The following is an 18066-nucleotide window of genomic DNA, read 5'->3' as shown; positions in this document are numbered from 1 at the left end:
ATAAAAACCTGGATGTCATCAAATCTCCTCAAACTCAACACCAAGAAGACAGAGCTCATGGTTGTGGCACCCAAGGCGCTGCTCCGGAAGGTTGGTGACTTCATCCTCGAGGTTGACGGCTGCTCCATCTCCCCATCTCCTGAAGTCCGCAACCTGGGTGTCATCCTGGACTCCACCCTTTCCTTCAAGTCCCACATCAAGTCCGTCACCAAAACTGCCTTTTTCCATCTCAGGAACATTGCCAGACTCCGACCGTCACTCTCGGAGTCTGTTGCTGAAACCCTGGTCCATGCGTTTGTCACCTCCCGCTTGGACTACTGCAATGGTGTCCTGTTCGGGGTACCCAACAAAACCCTGGACAGGCTCCAGTATGTACAAAACTCTGCTGCCAGGGTTCTCACGCACACAAAGCCCTGGCAGCACATCACCCCCACCCTCATCAACCTCCACTGGCTCCCGGTCAAGTCCCGCATCTCATACAAGATCCTCCTCCTCACCTACAAGTCCCTCCATGCCCATGCCCCCCAGTACCTATCGGACCTCCTCCGCCCACATGCCCCTCCCCGGAACCTGCGGTCTTCAGACTCTGGCCTGCTTACCACCGCCCGCACCAAACTGCGAACCTTCGGGGACAGAGCTTTCAGTGTGGCAGCCCCCACCCTCTGGAACTCTCTCCCTGCGGTGATTCGCAACATCTCCACTCTGGACGCCTTCAAAAGGGCCCTCAAGTCCCATCTGTTCGCCAAGGCTTTCGGCCCCTAGTTTACTTGTTTTGTTTTTCTGACTGTTTGTCTAAACTGTTTTGTTACTCTTGTAAAGCGGCCTTGGGTCCCCTGAAAGGCGCTATATAAATTAAAGTTATTATTATTATTATTATTTAGAAGTGTTTCTAGTTGGTTGCCATGGCGTGTGAAGGTAGCGGCATGTCAGGTAAGCTCAACGCACACTTAAAGACTTCCATTCGAGTTAAAGTGCATATTCCTATTTATCATGGCTGTATTTGTGTACATCGCCTGGCTGTATCCCGCACAGTGACACCATTGTGAACATGTAGGTGGAGGCAGGGCCGGACTGGCGGAAAAAAGTGGCCCGGGAGTTACTGTCAGACCGGCCTGGTTCCTCTGGCACTTCAGGGGAATCCTAACCATCTCCGGGATCAATCCCGGCTCCTTCCCCGGCCACTCCACCACAGCGCGCAGAGGAGTCCCAGACCACCATCAAAGCCTGGGCCGCTGGCCCTCCCCCGCCTACCAACTCTACACTCGCCACAGTGCCACCGACATGCGCAACGGGCAGGCGGCACTGCTCCCGTAGGCAGGCTTTTGGGGGTGTGCAAGGCCCGGGAGCCGCAGTGGACCCTCAAACTAGCCTTTCCCCAAACCGCTTCGCTCAGGCTACCCTCCACCAACCATCCCTAACACTCTCCAGCCGGCCAAATCGCCGAGGTGGGGCCCTAAGCTAGTGAATTGGAGATAAACCTTAGCTGAATTTCAGGAGCAGGGCCACACCTCCACGGGGCCACTCCCGGCCACACCCTACAAATACCCACGGCCACCATAGCTCAGCCTGCTACGGCTTTCGCACCCCACCCTCCCGCCCCACTTTAAAACTACTCCCGGAAGGCCACCTGCCTCCACAGCCACTACTGTCCCACATGGACCGGGGGGGTGTGCAAGGCCCGGGAGCCACAATGGACCCTCAAATTAGCCTTTCCCCAAACCGCTTCGCTCAGGCTACCCTCCACCAACCATCCCTAAAACTCTCCAGCCGGCCAAATCGCCGAGGTGGGGCCCTAAGCTAGTGAATGTGTGTTTGTTGTAATTACACACGCATCATATGAGTCGTGTTTAATCACCGGATACAGTTTTTAAAGGAGCGTTTATCCGACAGTGAAGGAAAGGATGCGGAGTTTCTGAGGGAAGAAGAGTTCACTTAACGTTAACTTTAGAAGTGTTTCTAGTTGGTTGCCATGGCGTGTGAAGGTAGCGGCATGTCAGGTAAGCTCAACGCACACTTAAAGACGTCCATTCGAGTTAAACTGCATATTCCTATTTATCATGGCTGTATTTGTGTACATCGCCTGGCTGTATCCCGCACAGTGACACCATTGTGAACATGTAGATGGGGGCAGGGCCGGACTGGCGGAAAAAAGTGGCCCGGGAGTTACTGTCAGACCGGCCCACTCAATACACGGCGCGTTGCCCACTCAATGCATCGCACGTATCGACCAGTCAGTGGCCTACTGGAAAAATAACATACACTTAACATTATTTTGGATGATTACAAAGAAATTACATCATACATGTTTTTTTTTATAACATTTGGATCCACCAATTTGCCCAGATGGACACATTGAATAAAATGACACTGGCTATTGTAACAATCCAAGGTAGGTATCGTTTGCTAGATGAATATGGTTATACGCAGTGGCAGCTGGTGCACATGTTCTAGGTAGGGCTGTTTTCTAATTCCCTTTAATAACTTGAGGGTTACCGTAATAATTCCCTTTAACAGGAAACCAGTGGCGGCTGGTCAATACAGGGGCATGGCCCCACCATGAGCCACGCAAAAAAAAAAAAAAAAATTATAATAATCATAAATTATATAAATTGTCAATATTTGTGTTTTTGAACTATGGAATGTACCCAGTAATGTGTGTAAAGTATGATATCTGCGCAAAATATATGCCTTTCCTGCTCGTGCTCTCTGCCTGTGTGCTCTCTGCTCGTGCTCTCTGTCTGTGTGCACGACACTCTGAGAACGCGCAGCTTGGGGGGCCTAATCGTTTTGGCCCAAAAGAGACGGGGCTATGAAGCAGTTTAGCGAATTGCTGATTCAAGATATAAATGAGTGACATACAATTTAGCCAATCAGCGGCCTCAAATAGATTCAGCTCTCGTCATTGCGCGTTCTCGTCAGGAGAAGTCTCTACAGGTGCCCGCGCCAGCGCGAGCACTACTCCTCCAAGACCCGTTTGAGAGGAGAACTTTGGCGGAGATTCTGCAGCCAAAGAGCTGATATCAGATCAGCCTGACCTCACAATCAGACAGCAGACTCGCGGGAAAGGGAAGCAGTACATGCGGAGCTTCTGTACTAGCTGTACACCAGACAGGTTTGGCTAGCTGGATGACGTCATGTTAATAACGTATTTAGCTTTTTAAAACAACGGGGACGGATCCAGCACGGACAGTTACGGGAGTGAGGGATGAGGAGGTAAGGAAACATGAGAACACCAGGGTAGGGAGTGAGGGATGAGGAGGTAAGGAAACATGAGAACACCAGGACACACATGGAGAACTCTGTCAAGCTACATGTTAGACAAAGTGAACATCTTTTATTCTACATAGTTGTCCTCAGTCTCATCTGCTTAACTTGGTCATGGAGGCATCAACATGTAATAGAGATGTTAAATTAACAGTGAAAACTCATCATAGCTTAATTTAACATCAGTATTCATAATTACACTTCATGTTTACTTCTCCTGATCTTTACCTCCTATAACAAGGTCCATAGGGGCATCTCAATAAATGAACATGTTATATTATATTATATAAGTGTTATTTACTGATTGTTTTCGTGTTGGAATACATGTTAAATATTTAACTGCCAAGTAATAATACGTGTTTGATACTTACATTTTTTTTGCATTAAATCATACTGGGATGTTTGCTGAAATTGATAGGGTGGCCCAACCTAGAACATTTTCCACCAGCCGCCACTGCAGGAAACGATACAATCGAACTATATTCAGGTTACCTTTAATTACACAAGTTGGAAAAATGAAATGAAAGAAAACCCCTCGTTGCTGGCAGGATGTCGCCTGAAGCGTGGAAGTCCAAACTCTTAGTCCGCTTCACTCAAGAGAGCAATAAGATAAAAGTGTGGTACCTTAGTTAATGCTGCTGAATCGGTATTACATTACTAATCCCCTCCCCCCAAAATAAAATAATAGTAATATGATAAATACAAAAGAAATCTACATGAAAGGCTGTAGTGATCTAGAATTAATTGTGGAAGGATAACATATAGCAGATATGTCACTATCTATATGTGGCATTCTAAACGTGAAGAGGCGGGGCTTAGGCGGCTCCGTGAACTACTATCGACCAGAATGCCGGCTCCGGCGCTGAATCTATTTGAGGATGCTGATTGGCTAAATTGTATTTCACTCATTTATATCTTTAATCAGCATTAAAGCATCATTGGCTAAACTGCTTCATAGACCCGCCTCTTTGGGGCAGATTGCATGCTGGGTGTGTGTAGGGGTGCTGCCGGCTCACAGATGGAAACCACGAGTGTGAATACAGATCGCGAGGAGTAGTATAAATATCAGTCAGCGATTATGATCTTTAAGTATTAGAGTAAATTTAACGTGTTCTGTGAAGCATAGAATACAGTCGGGGTCGGCGATCTCAGAGCGAGGGCCGGTTGATGATGGAGGTGGTCCGGTATTGGACCGGCCCAAACCCCGTCGGCCTACCGGGGATACCGGGGGATCCCCGATGGCCAGTCCGCCCCTGGATGGAGGTTGTAACGCTGCCTTGTGTCATTTAACGCGAGTAACCCACTGATGCTGTTCTGTTCCTCCACAGACGCGAGGATCGGAGAGGCCCTGATCAAAGAGTGAGTCTCCTTTCTGTCAGTTGGCTGAAGTACGTTCTTCAGCTGCTTTACCTCACGTCAGTCCTTTGTGGAACTAAAGTCGTTATATCGCTCTCTTTAAAGCCACAACAATAGTATTGTTGTCATAGTGGAGCTCTACGCTGCTGTAAAAATCACATAAAGTCAAATAAAAGGAGGCATCACTTTGTCTGGAGCTTAATTGGAGATAAACCTTAGCTGAATTTCAGGAGCAGGGCCACACCTCCACGGGGCCACTTCCGGCCACACCCTACAAATACCCACGGCCACCATAGCTCAGCCTGCTACGCCTTTCGCACCAAACCGTAAGGCTGCTACACCTTCAGAAAAGAGTCAGGCTGCTAACGTAACGATGGCCTGCCTCGGTCGGCGCTAGCTGCTATTGGCCTGTCTCGAACGATTCCATCGTGACGCCCTTTCCGGTCATTACGCTGTCATTTTCTTCGGCGATCGCCAACCAAACGTAAATAATATTAATTCATACATATCAAATAATCTACGTGTCAAATTTCATGAATATATATGGACGTTTATATGTCTAAATACTATAGGAAAGTGACTTTGATGAGAAAAAGCAGAAAGAACGCTCGGGCGATGCTTAAACAGCTCGAACGGAAATTAAGGAGCTTTTGTTGCATCATTTGGAGTTGTTGAAGCGTGATATCTTATTGTGAAGGACAGAACTACGGTCCCGGATGTGTTGACAGCATTGATGGTCATTTTTGCGACCCTGGAACAATCGAATATCCCCGAAAAACCAGCAGCAGCCAGTGTTTACAACGAGGATAGAAGTCCGTACGGATTAGGCCAAGAGCAGTGCACAGCTAATTCACCCGTGTTAGCATCGTTTTAACGACTCTGGTGAAGGCAAAGCTAACTGTAATAATTACAACAACATTTCGTTTGAAAGGTACGAAGTTTAACTTCAGTTTAACACCATTAAATCAACTGAAAACATTACACGATCGTTTTTATCAACATTGTAAGTGAATTGTATTGAAACATTAGCTAAAAACTGTCCGGTTTGGGGTACAACTCCTTTACGTCGTTCGCACCAAAACGCAAGAATGCCCGCAGCACCGCAAAAACAACGAACAGGGAAGGAAAATAAACCCCTTACCTTGCCAGCATGGACCTGCTACTAACCGGGCCTCCCGATGACGAAGAACCGTTTGCCTCCCCAGCCGTCACCCGCACAGCCCGGGGCCGCACTCCACCGAGGCAGGGCTTCCAGATGCCACCGATCGCCTCCGGGAGCGCCCCGGCGGCCCAACGCAGCTGAACCCGCCGACCGGCCACATCCATCGACCGGAATCCCTCCCTCCGGGCAATCCGCCAGTACGGGGACCCAGACCGACCGTCATCGTCCAGCGAACCAAGTCCCACACCGGCACGCCTCCGTGGCAGACGGCGATCCGCTGCCCCCGAACGCGGGCAACGGACGCGGAAGTCCCCCCCTTCCTCATCCGCTCGCTCCGGACGCAGCGCTCGGGGACAAACCTCCGACAGCCCGGCTTCCGGCGACTCCAGCATCCCAGCACACCGCGCTCGAAGCCACCGGCACGGCGCTCGCGCCCCGACCGCATCTCCCAGCGGGACCGACCCGCCCAGGATCGCGGCCTGGACCGTAGCGCGCCTGTTAACGGAGCGCAGGAGAGGGGGATCCCCCCACAAGCGCCGCGACAAAAAAGCGACACTGCTCCAACTCCTAGCAGCCGCCATGACACCTCGCCACGCAGCGACGGACTTTCCATCAACACACGGGCGCGCCGTAAGTGACGCAATCACGCACCACCAAGCCCCGCCCCGCCGGCCTCGACGTTCCAGGTTGCCAGGTTCACAGCGTCCCCCTCCACCACCACAAGGAAAGAGAGAAGAAAGGGAAAAGAGAGTCTACGCAACAAAGCACACCGTGCCAACTCCTCCAAACCTTCCCAAAGTCACGTCAGGCACCAGACGTGACTATCTATATATCTATATATGAATATACATATGAATATATATATGAACATATATATCTCATATCAGACAACAGTCTGATGTTCACTGATCCAGCCATCTTATTGAATTTGGCAGCATCGTCTCTTTGTGTATGGACCTCTTTGTGTTTCTGCTGTCCATCAGATGGTGGAGGCTCACCTCCCTCAGTCAGTGAGGGACATCCTGAAGTGGACCGTGGAGTTTTTCAGGAACACTCTGCTGGGCTGGATTGTGGATCATGGAGGATGGGTATGTTGGGCCTTCATTTCTTCCATGTGCTTACTCTCAGAGCACTTTCCTCTCTACCATGTTGGTTCTGTGGTTCTGCGGAACGCAGCGACACTGCAACCTTTGTTCAGTTAGCCTCTCTGTATGAGATGGTACAGCTATATAGATGAAGCTCTCCGCGTTTCCTTCTTGGTGGGACTGCAACAAGGCGGGGCCAGCCCTATAAATGCCAACGTCTGGCCCTGATGTACGGAGTATAGTTTTGGAGTTTCCCCGTTGGCCGTTGCTCTTTTAAAATAAATAGGGGGGGACCCTCCTCCATAGAGTGCCGCAGGGATGACGCCATTTTGTAGAGCAATACCACAAGTTAGCTTAGCAGTGGTTCTCTTGACCAAAGACAGCCTACATGATTTTCCCATCCACGTTTAGTCTCATTTACCCACATGTTAGCAACCGGCTTAAGACACCTAAAAGCCTCAAAATTCACGAGAAGGGTATCTGCTGATGTATTTTATATTGTAGAACAAAGCGTAAACTATCATAAGCTTGTGTTAACCACAGACCTTATTTCAGGCATCCTACCAAAAACACATCAAAACAACCATTGACTTTGAGACGACTGAACAGGAAGTGCAAAAATGCTGAATCATTTCTGTGTTTTAGTCCCGCCCGTTTGCTCAGTGCTCCAATTAATTTCCCCATTTCCTGTTGTACTTCGATATGCTACGTCTGCTCAAAGGTAGCATTACTATGGAACTGAAGTTTTATTATACGCGCTCACTGTGTATGTAGACACATCTTAAGTTGGCTAATGTTAGCGAAATGCTAGCTAACTAGCTAATGTAGGGCTAAAGCTAAGTTGATCTGTTAATGTGAGATTCAGACATGTTAGCTTCCTCTGATCTCTGTGGTAACGTGAGAGAGATTATTAAGATGAATTATCGTTAGCCAGAAAAGATCACGCTAACGTTCCTTTGCTAATATTATCTCTACCTGCCGTGCCAACATAACTTTAGTATTTGTCATTTACTTGGATATACACAAAGTCTGACACCCCAGCAGAAGTTACCTGTGTGTGTGTGTGTGTGTGTGTGTGTGTGTGTGTCCCTCCATCACATACTGTAGTCCTAACTGTTGTCTTATTGATGCTACATTCTGATACACAGAAATTGAATGCACCCGGCTAAACGACATTGACTAGCATCACCAGGCACAATTGAAAATGTAAATTAGTTCCACGTGTAGCTAGTACGTTGTACTGGAAGGTGGATTTACAACACTGCAGACCAGCCAATGAGAGAGAACCTTCACCACCTCGACACGGCACTTCCTGCACAAACCTGCTGTTTTTAAATAGCCAAGCATCAACAGCGACCGCAATATGTTTTGTATTCACTGGACCCAGATCTTGGGGGTGGGTGCACAGTGGAAAACGAATAGAGAAGAGCTGAGAACAGAGCTGTACCGTGGAGACGCGGCATTAGTCTGATACGGGATTGACAAACGATGGTAGTGTTCACACATGAGACAACACACTGGCTGCGCAGTACGTTAGGGGTTAAGTTCCGGTGGTGGAAAAGTTTTCAAAGGAGTTTGAGGGGCTGAACATCGCTGACCCAGCTGCTGCTTCAGCTTGTGAAGCTTTATTCACAGTTCTGCTCACCGTGAAGTGCACAGCAGCATAGCAAGGCGGATGGATATTTCTCATGTTTGTTGTCACTTCCTGCACCGACAATAAAACATTCCGGAGCCACATGGACGACAGATAGTCAATCACATTTGTAAAAAAGTAATCGGCATTTAGTGGCATGAATGTTTTCCAGATGCATGTTTTCCACACCAGGTGATCGGAGCTGTCTCTCCACAGATCAACAGTTTTTCGGAGCTGGAGGTGGCGTCCGTGCAGAGTGTGTCGTCGCTGAGCTCCCACAGCTACGGCCTCATCGTCATCTTTATCACCGGCCTGGCTCTAGGGAGCTTCATCACCTGGAGACTGACCAGATGGCACTGAGGCTCGCATTTCATTCACACACAAAAGCAGCCCTGCCCAAACAACGGAGCCTGTGGCTTGTTACAATTGCTTTTTTGTAATAAAATCGTGAAGTCACAGCAATGGTTTGCACGTATTAATCAATGCAATTTTAGTGCTAAATGTGTGAAACATCGTAGAATGAAGCAGTCATTTGAGCATTCTTCACATACCTTCATCGTCGGACATGTCGAGGAACTCATTCATGGTCTCTGGGACATTGATTTTGTGTTTTTCTGATGCACTCTGTAAATGTGGAAAAAAGATGGACAACTGAAACTTGAATGTGCCTCATTGGGGCCTGTCTACAACATATTAAAAAAACAGGGCTCTGACATCTTCAGAAGTAAAAGATGGTCTGATCTCATCAAGAGTACGACAGGGACATGTACCCCATGCTGAAGTCTGAGTTTGATACAGGCAAAAATCAGTTCTAGATAATCTAGAGGGATTTTTCCAGGTGGTCCTATTGTAGGCCTTGTCCACAATGTGTGTGCACAATCTGGGGGTTCTAGGACCCATATTTGAGAAATTATGGCCATTCTTGCATATGCCAAAATATAAGTGACTAAGGCCCCAATTAAGCCCAATTAAACCCTTTGTGGCTGTTTTTGGGGACCTTACCTTGCAGCTATGAGGCCCAGATTATAGGTGTGTAATGGTGACGAGCCCCTCTTTGAGGCAGAAAAGGATTTAAAACCCTACCCCTTTTTAAAGTATAAACAGTTTGAGAAAAGACTGGTAAAATCTGGATTTTGACCACTTTTTAATATTGATCAATTTTAAAACACTTGTCAATGGCCTTCTTTGATGAAATTCACATATGATGGCCAAAACAGGACCCTCTTCAAGGTTCAATTGGATTCAAGTCATTAGCATGCTGCTACCGGAAGTTAGCTTTCCCAAGGTTCTACAGATATCTCGCTTTAGATCCTGCATCACCTTATCACAGGTGACTGATTTATGCAAAAATCAGGCAGTTCCAACCTTTCACTACGATTTAATGGCCCGTTTCTCACTTGCCAAAACAGGCCGAAAGATGAGGTCATATGCCTCAATTTTGACCTTTGGGGCTGTTTTTGGGGACCTTAACTTGCAGCTACGAGGCCCAGATTATAGGTGTGTAATGGTGACGAGCCCCTCTTTGAAGGAGAAAATTAATCAAATCTCTACTTTAAATTAAAGTGGACATTTTGAGAGAAAAGACTGTTGAAGGCCATGTCGGAACATAAGTGTCATCTGGGTAGAGACATCCATAGTTCACTATGGGAAAAGTGTTTGGAATGTCCCATTGAGTTTCATACCATTTAACGATGGGGCAAAGATGGAATGACTGTGAAAATTTCACGGTCCTAGCCCATTGTTTTATGGGGTAATTAGGCCAAATAACTTTAAAATGAAGAAAAATGCCATATATTACTACGGGAAAAGTGTACCGAATTTCCTATTGATTTTCATACCACGTGGTTTGTGGCCAAGGGCCGACTGACTCTGAAAATTTCAGCATGCTAGCCCATTGCTTTCTAGGGATATTAACTGAACGTCTATTTAAGCCAAATAAATGCTAAATGCCATGAATCACTATGGGAAAACTGTACAGAATTTCCCGTTGATATTCAGACCATTTCATCTTGGGGCAGAGGTTGACTTAATGTGACAATTTCAGCCTCCTAGCCCATTGTTTTCTAGTTGTCTTTAGGCAGAATTGAGTCAAAAGGCCGTAATTTCTACGTGTACGGAGTTTACCATAGCAGAAAGTGTACCATCGCAGAAAGTGTATGGAATTTCCCCTTGATTTTCATACCACATGGTCTTTGGCCAAAGGTCGACTGACTGTTAAACTTTCAGGGTCCTAGCCCATTGCTTTCTATGGGAATTCTGGCCGAGTTCGGTGAGAAATCCATAATTCACTATGGGAAAAGTGTTTGGAATGTCCCCTTGATTTTCATACCACATGGTCATTGGCCAAAGGTCGACTGACCGTTCAATTTTCAGGGTCCTAGCCCATTGCTTTCTATGGGAATGTGGGCCGAGTTCGGTGAGAAATCCATAATTCACTATGGGAAAAGTCTTTGGAATTTCCCCTTGAGTTTCATACCACATGGTCATCGGTCAAAGGTCGACTGACTGAGCAGGAGCAGAAGATGGTGACCCAGCTGATCAACCGTATCCACAGCATCTGCGACACTATCCGAGCCGACGAGGAGTTACAAGAGTGAGTCTCTCGCCCGCTGTGTCTCAGCGCTTGTGATGCAATACGGAAAATAGAACCGGGGTAGATGTGTAATACGCGCTCCGTAGTTTCTTAACATTGTGAAGTTTTAGCCTGCTTCACAAAGAGGAAGCCGGAAGCACGTGTGTCCAGCTGCTTCCTACAGTTCACACGCTGCAATAATAAATCTACCAAAACTGGTTTACAATTAAAAGGATTTTAATCCCACCGATGCAAGTATGATTACAGTTAAACAATGGAGTACATACTCCTATGAAATATTACAATATTACCCCACTTTGGAAAAAACTCGTCCCTGGTCCCATGAGACACAGCCGTCCCGTGGCACCACACGCTAAAGAGAACGAGAAAAATGCTTTTCTATTCCCGCCCTCATATCCGTTCGCAACTCCTCCCCTTCCGTTTATCCCAATTCCTATTGGCTAACTTCCAGGAGTGTATTCGCCTGTCTGGCTTTCTGTCCCTGCGTTTACTAACACATTCAATGTCGGTCAGTTATTGCTTAATCCCTTCTATGATAAACATTCCATATAATAGATAAGGCTTTGCAACTTTGGCATAAGCTTCATGTCTCAAATTCTACTGTTAGCTACTAATCCTAAAACACTTTATGCTTATCTTAATTATGCATTTCCAAAACACTTATGATGACTAATTATGAATTCTTAAATATGAATTATTAAACACTTTTATTATATCTACTAAACACACAGTTCTACGCTCAAATTTCTTACAACATCTACTTAAACTGCATCCTGTCTCTCTTTCAGAGCGATTGACGGAGTGGCTTGTTCCTCCAGCTCGAAGTGGGACCACTTTAAGCAAGTGGGGGCCAGAGTGATTGAGGAGGGGATCACCTGGGAGAGGATCGCTCTGTTCTTTTACGTTGCCGCCAAGCTAGCCGTCAAGGTGGGTTAGCTTCTTTTCTTCTCAGAGCTTGCCTGTCCATCAGAAGGTCTGGCAGTGCTGTGACCTGCCTCGATGAGGAGGGTTGTGTTCCAGCTGGAGAGGCGATCAGCGCTGATGCTCACTACCAGAATGATTCTTGTTCCTTGGAATGCGTCTGTCTTTGCATGACCTACTGCAGCTGCTAGTGATTTATCAGGCGTCCATCGGATCGCTCAGCCAACTTTTGGCGCGTTTCACTTTGTATTTTCCATTCAAAGCTTTACTCATCACCTCAAAAGTGTATTGTTTTAATTTGAAATGTCTTCATTTGGGGGCTTTTCCAAACAAATATTGATAAAAAGTGATTGTTTGCGCTTCTGTGTGTATGTCACATATACATATATATATATGAATATATATATATATATATGAATATATATATATATATATATTAATATATATATATGAATATATATATATGAATATATATATCTATATATGAATATATATATCTATATATGAATATATATAGATATATATATATATGAATATATATATGAACATATATATCTCATATCAGACAACAGTCTGATGTTCACTGATCCAGCCATGTTATTTAATTTGGCAGCATCGTCTCTTTGTGTATGGACCTCTTTGTGTTTCTGCTGTCCATCAGATGGTGGAGGCTCGCCTCCCTCAGTTAGTGACGGACATCCTGAAGTGGACCGTGGAGTTTTTCACGAACAATCTGCTGGGCTGGATTGTGGATCATGGAGGATGGGTATGTTGGGCCTTCATTTCTTCCATGTGCTTACTCTCAGAGCACTTTCCTCTCTACCATGTTGGTTCTGTGGTTCTGCGGAACGCAGCGACTCTGCGACCTTTGTTCAGTTAGCCTCTCTGTATGAGATGATACAGCTGTATAGATGAAGCTCTCTGCGTTTCCTTCTTGGTGGGACTGCAACAAGGCGGGGCCAGCCCTATAAATGCCAACGTCTGGCCCTGATGTACGGAGTATAGTTTTGGAGTTTCCCCGTTGGCCGTTGCTCTTTTAAAATAAATAGGGGGGGACCCTCCTCCATAGAGTGCCGCAGGGATGACGTCATTTTGTAGAGCAAAGTTAGCTTAGCAGTGGTTCTCTTGACCAAAGACAGCCTACATTATTTTCCCATCCACGTTTAGTCTCATTTACCCACATGTTAGCAACCGGCTTAAGACACCTAAAAGCCTCAAAATTCACGAGAAGGGTATCTGCTGATGTATTTTATATTGTAGAACAAAGCGTAAACTATCATAAGCTTGTGTTAACCACAGACCTTATTTCAGGCATCCTACCAAAAACACATCAAAACAACCATTGACTTTGAGACGACTGAACAGGAAGTGCAAAAATGCTGAATCATTTCTGTGTTTTAGTCCCGCCCGTTTGCTCAGTGCTCCAATCAATTTCCCCATTTCCTGTTGTACTTCGATATGCTACGTCTGCTCAAAGGTAGCATTACTATGGAACTGAAGTTTTATTATACGCGCTCACTGTGTATGTAGACACATCTTAAGTTGGCTAATGTTAGCGAAATGCTAGCTAACTAGCTAATGTAGGGCTAAAGCTAAGTTGATCTGTTAATGTGAGATTCAGACATGTTAGCTTCCTCTGATCTCTGTGGTAACATGAGAGATTATTAAGATGAATTATCGTTAGCCAGAAAAGATCACGCTAACGTTCCTTTGCTAATATTATCTCTACCTGCCGTGCCAACGTAACTTTAGTATTTGTCATTTATTTGGATATACACAAAGTCTGACACCCCAGCAGAAGTTACCTGTGTGTGTGTGTGTGTGTGTGTGTGTGTGTCCCTCCATCACATACTGTAGTCCTAACTGTTGTCTTATTGATGCTACATTCTGATACACAGAAATTGAATGCACCCGGCTAAACGACATTGACTAGCATCACCAGGCACAATTGAAAATGTAAATTAGTTCCACGTGTAGCTAGTACGTTGTACTGGAAGGTGGATTTACAACACTGCAGACCAGCCAATGAGAGAGAACCTTCACCACCTCGACACGGCACTTCCTGCACAAACCTGCTGTTTTTAAATAGCCAAGCATCAACAGCGACCGCAATATGTTTTGTATTCACTGGACCCAGATCTTGGGGGTGGGTGCACAGTGGAAAACGAATAGAGAAGAGCTGAGAACAGAGCTGTACCGTGGAGACGCGGCATTAGTCTGATACGGGATTGACAAACGATGGTAGTGTTCACACATGAGACAACACACTGGCTGCGCAGTACGTTAGGGGTTAAGTTCCGGTGGTGGAAAAGTTTTCAAAGGAGTTTGAGGGGCTGAACATCGCTGACCCAGCTGCTGCTTCAGCTTGTGAAGCTTTATTCACAGTTCTGCTCACCGTGAAGTGCACAGCAGCATAGCAAGGTGGATGGATATTTCTCATGTTTGTTGTCACTTCCTGCACCGACAATAAAACATTCCGGAGCCACATGGACGACAGATAGTCAATCACATTTGTAAAAAAGTAATCGGCATTTAGTGGCATGAATGTTTTCCAGATGCATGTTTTCCACACCAGGTGATCGGAGTTGTCTCTCCACAGATCAACAGTTTTTCGGAGCTGGAGGTGGCGTCCGTGCAGAGTGTGTCGTCGCTGAGCTCCCACAGCTACGGCCTCATCGTCATCTTTATCACCGGCCTGGCTCTAGGGAGCTTCATCACCTGGAGACTGACCAGATGGCACTGAGGCTCGCATTTCATTCACACACAAAAGCAGCCCTGCCCAAACAACGGAGCCTGTGGCTTGTTACAATTGCTTTTTTGTAATAAAATCGTGAAGTCACAGCAATGGTTTGCACGTATTAATCAATGCAATTTTAGTGCTAAATGTGTGAAACATCGTAGAATGAAGCAGTCATTTGAGCATTCTTCACATACCTTCATCGTCGGACATGTCGAGGAACTCATTCATGGTCTCTGGGACATTGATTTTGTGTTTTTCTGATGCACTCTGTAAATGTGGAAAAAAGATGGACAACTGAAACTTGAATGTGCCTCATTGGGGCCTGTCTACAACATATTAAAAAAACAGGGCTCTGACATCTTCAGAAGTAAAAGATGGTCTGATCTCATCAAGAGTACGACAGGGACATGTACCCCATGCTGAAGTCTGAGTTTGATACAGGCAAAAATCAGTTCTAGATAATCTAGAGGGATTTTTCCAGGTGGTCCTATTGTAGGCCTTGTCCACAATGTGTGTGCACAATCTGGGGGTTCTAGGACCCATATTTGAGAAATTATGGCCATTCTTGCATATGCCAAAATATAAGTGACTAAGGCCCCAATTAAGCCCAATTAAACCCTTTGTGGCTGTTTTTGGGGACCTTACCTTGCAGCTATGAGGCCCAGATTATAGGTGTGTAATGGTGACGAGCCCCTCTTTGAGGCAGAAAAGGATTTAAAACCCTACCCCTTTTTAAAGTATAAACAGTTTGAGAAAAGACTGGTAAAATCTGGATTTTGACCACTTTTTAATATTGATCAATTTTAAAACACTTGTCAATGGCCTTCTTTGATGAAATTCACATATGATGGCCAAAACAGGACCCTCTTCAAGGTTCAATTGGATTCAAGTCATTAGCATGCTGCTACCGGAAGTTAGCTTTCCCAAGGTTCTACAGATATCTCGCTTTAGATCCTGCATCACCTTATCACAGGTGACTGATTTATGCAAAAATCAGGCAGTTCCAACCTTTCACTACGATTTAATGGCCCGTTTCTCACTTGCCAAAACAGGCCGAAAGATGAGGTCATATGCCTCAATTTTGACCTTTGGGGCTGTTTTTGGGGACCTTAACTTGCAGCTACGAGGCCCAGATTATAGGTGTGTAATGGTGACGAGCCCCTCTTTGAAGGAGAAAATTAATCAAATCTCTACTTTAAATTAAAGTGGACATTTTGAGAGAAAAGACTGTTGAAGGCCATGTCGGAACATAAGTGTCATCTGGGTAGAGACATCCATAGTTCACTATGGGAAAAGTGTTTGGAATGTCCCATTGAGTTTCATACCATTTAACGATGGGGCAAAGATGGAATGACTGTGAAAATTTCACGGTCCTAGCCCATTGTTTTATGGGGTAATTAGGCCAAATAACTTTAAAATGAAGAAAAATGCCATATATTACTACGGGAAAAGTGTACCGAATTTCCTATTGATTTTCATACCACGTGGTTTGTGGCCAAGGGCCGACTGACTCTGAAAATTTCAGCATGCTAGCCCATTGCTTTCTAGGGATATTAACTGAACGTCTATTTAAGCCAAATAAATGCTAAATGCCATGAATCACTATGGGAAAACTGTACAGAATTTCCCGTTGATATTCAGACCATTTCATCTTGGGGCAGAGGTTGACTTAATGTGACAATTTCAGCCTCCTAGCCCATTGTTTTCTAGTTGTCTTTAGGCAGAATTGAGTCAAAAGGCCGTAATTTCTACGTGTACGGAGTTTACCATAGCAGAAAGTGTACCATCGCAGAAAGTGTATGGAATTTCCCCTTGATTTTCATACCACATGGTCTTTGGCCAAAGGTCGACTGACTGTTAAACTTTCAGGGTCCTAGCCCATTGCTTTCTATGGGAATTCTGGCCGAGTTCGGTGAGAAATCCATAATTCACTATGGGAAAAGTGTTTGGAATGTCCCCTTGATTTTCATACCACATGGTCATTGGCCAAAGGTCGACTGACCGTTCAATTTTCAGGGTCCTAGCCCATTGCTTTCTATGGGAATGTGGGCCGAGTTCGGTGAGAAATCCATAATTCACTATGGGAAAAGTCTTTGGAATTTCCCCTTGAGTTTCATACCACATGGTCATCGGTCAAAGGTCGACTGACTGAGCAGGAGCAGAAGATGGTGACCCAGCTGATCAACCGTATCCACAGCATCTGCGACACTATCCGAGCCGACGAGGAGTTACAAGAGTGAGTCTCTCGCCCGCTGTGTCTCAGCGCTTGTGATGCAATACGGAAAATAGAACCGGGGTAGATGTGTAATACGCGCTCCGTAGTTTCTTAACATTGTGAAGTTTTAGCCTGCTTCACAAAGAGGAAGCCGGAAGCACGTGTGTCCAGCTGCTTCCTACAGTTCACACGCTGCAATAATAAATCTACCAAAACTGGTTTACAATTAAAAGGATTTTAATCCCACCGATGCAAGTATGATTACAGTTAAACAATGGAGTACATACTCCTATGAAATATTACAATATTACCCCACTTTGGAAAAAACTCGTCCCTGGTCCCATGAGACACAGCCGTCCCGTGGCACCACACGCTAAAGAGAACGAGAAAAATGCTTTTCTATTCCCGCCCTCATATCCGTTCGCAACTCCTCCCCTTCCGTTTATCCCAATTCCTATTGGCTAACTTCCAGGAGTGTATTCGCCTGTCTGGCTTTCTGTCCCTGCGTTTACTAACACATTCAATGTCGGTCAGTTATTGCTTAATCCCTTCTATGATAAACATTCCATATAATAGATAAGGCTTTGCAACTTTGGCATAAGCTTCATGTCTCAAATTCTACTGTTAGCTACTAATCCTAAAACACTTTATGCTTATCTTAATTATGCATTTCCAAAACACTTATGATGACTAATTATGAATTCTTAAATATGAATTATTAAACACTTTTATTATATCTACTAAACACACAGTTCTACGCTCAAATTTCTTACAACATCTACTTAAACTGCATCCTGTCTCTCTTTCAGAGCGATTGACGGAGTGGCTTGTTCCTCCAGCTCGAAGTGGGACCACTTTAAGCAAGTGGGGGCCAGAGTGATTGAGGAGGGGATCACCTGGGAGAGGATCGCTCTGTTCTTTTACGTTGCCGCCAAGCTAGCCGTCAAGGTGGGTTAGCTTCTTTTCTTCTCAGAGCTTGCCTGTCCATCAGAAGGTCTGGCAGTGCTGTGACCTGCCTCGATGAGGAGGGTTGTGTTCCAGCTGGAGAGGCGATCAGCGCTGATGCTCACTACCAGAATGATTCTTGTTCCTTGGAA

The 18066-nt window shown here is 45.6% G+C and overlaps 1 protein-coding gene across 1 annotated transcript; it reads left to right on the top strand.

The window, feature by feature from the left end:
* Positions 1–1969: 1969 nt before the first annotated feature.
* On the top strand, positions 1970–14757 carry LOC306787311 (apoptosis regulator BAX-like; the record flags this gene model as incomplete). Its single annotated transcript, XM_079282429.1, has 5 exons — positions 1970–1997; positions 4593–4623; positions 11882–12020; positions 12676–12780; positions 14614–14757. The coding sequence occupies 5 exons, from the start codon at positions 1970–1972 to the stop codon at positions 14755–14757; spliced, it is 447 nt and encodes a 148-aa protein (XP_079138555.1).
* Between the last annotated feature and the right edge of the window lie 3309 nt (positions 14758–18066).

This window comes from Melanostigma gelatinosum (genome assembly GCF_949748355.1).
Source record: "Melanostigma gelatinosum genome assembly, chromosome: 13".
Classification (NCBI taxonomy): Eukaryota; Metazoa; Chordata; class Actinopteri; order Perciformes; family Zoarcidae; genus Melanostigma; species Melanostigma gelatinosum.
Note: the sequence above shows the minus strand (reverse complement) of the source record. Positions and strands in the feature narration are given on the sequence as shown.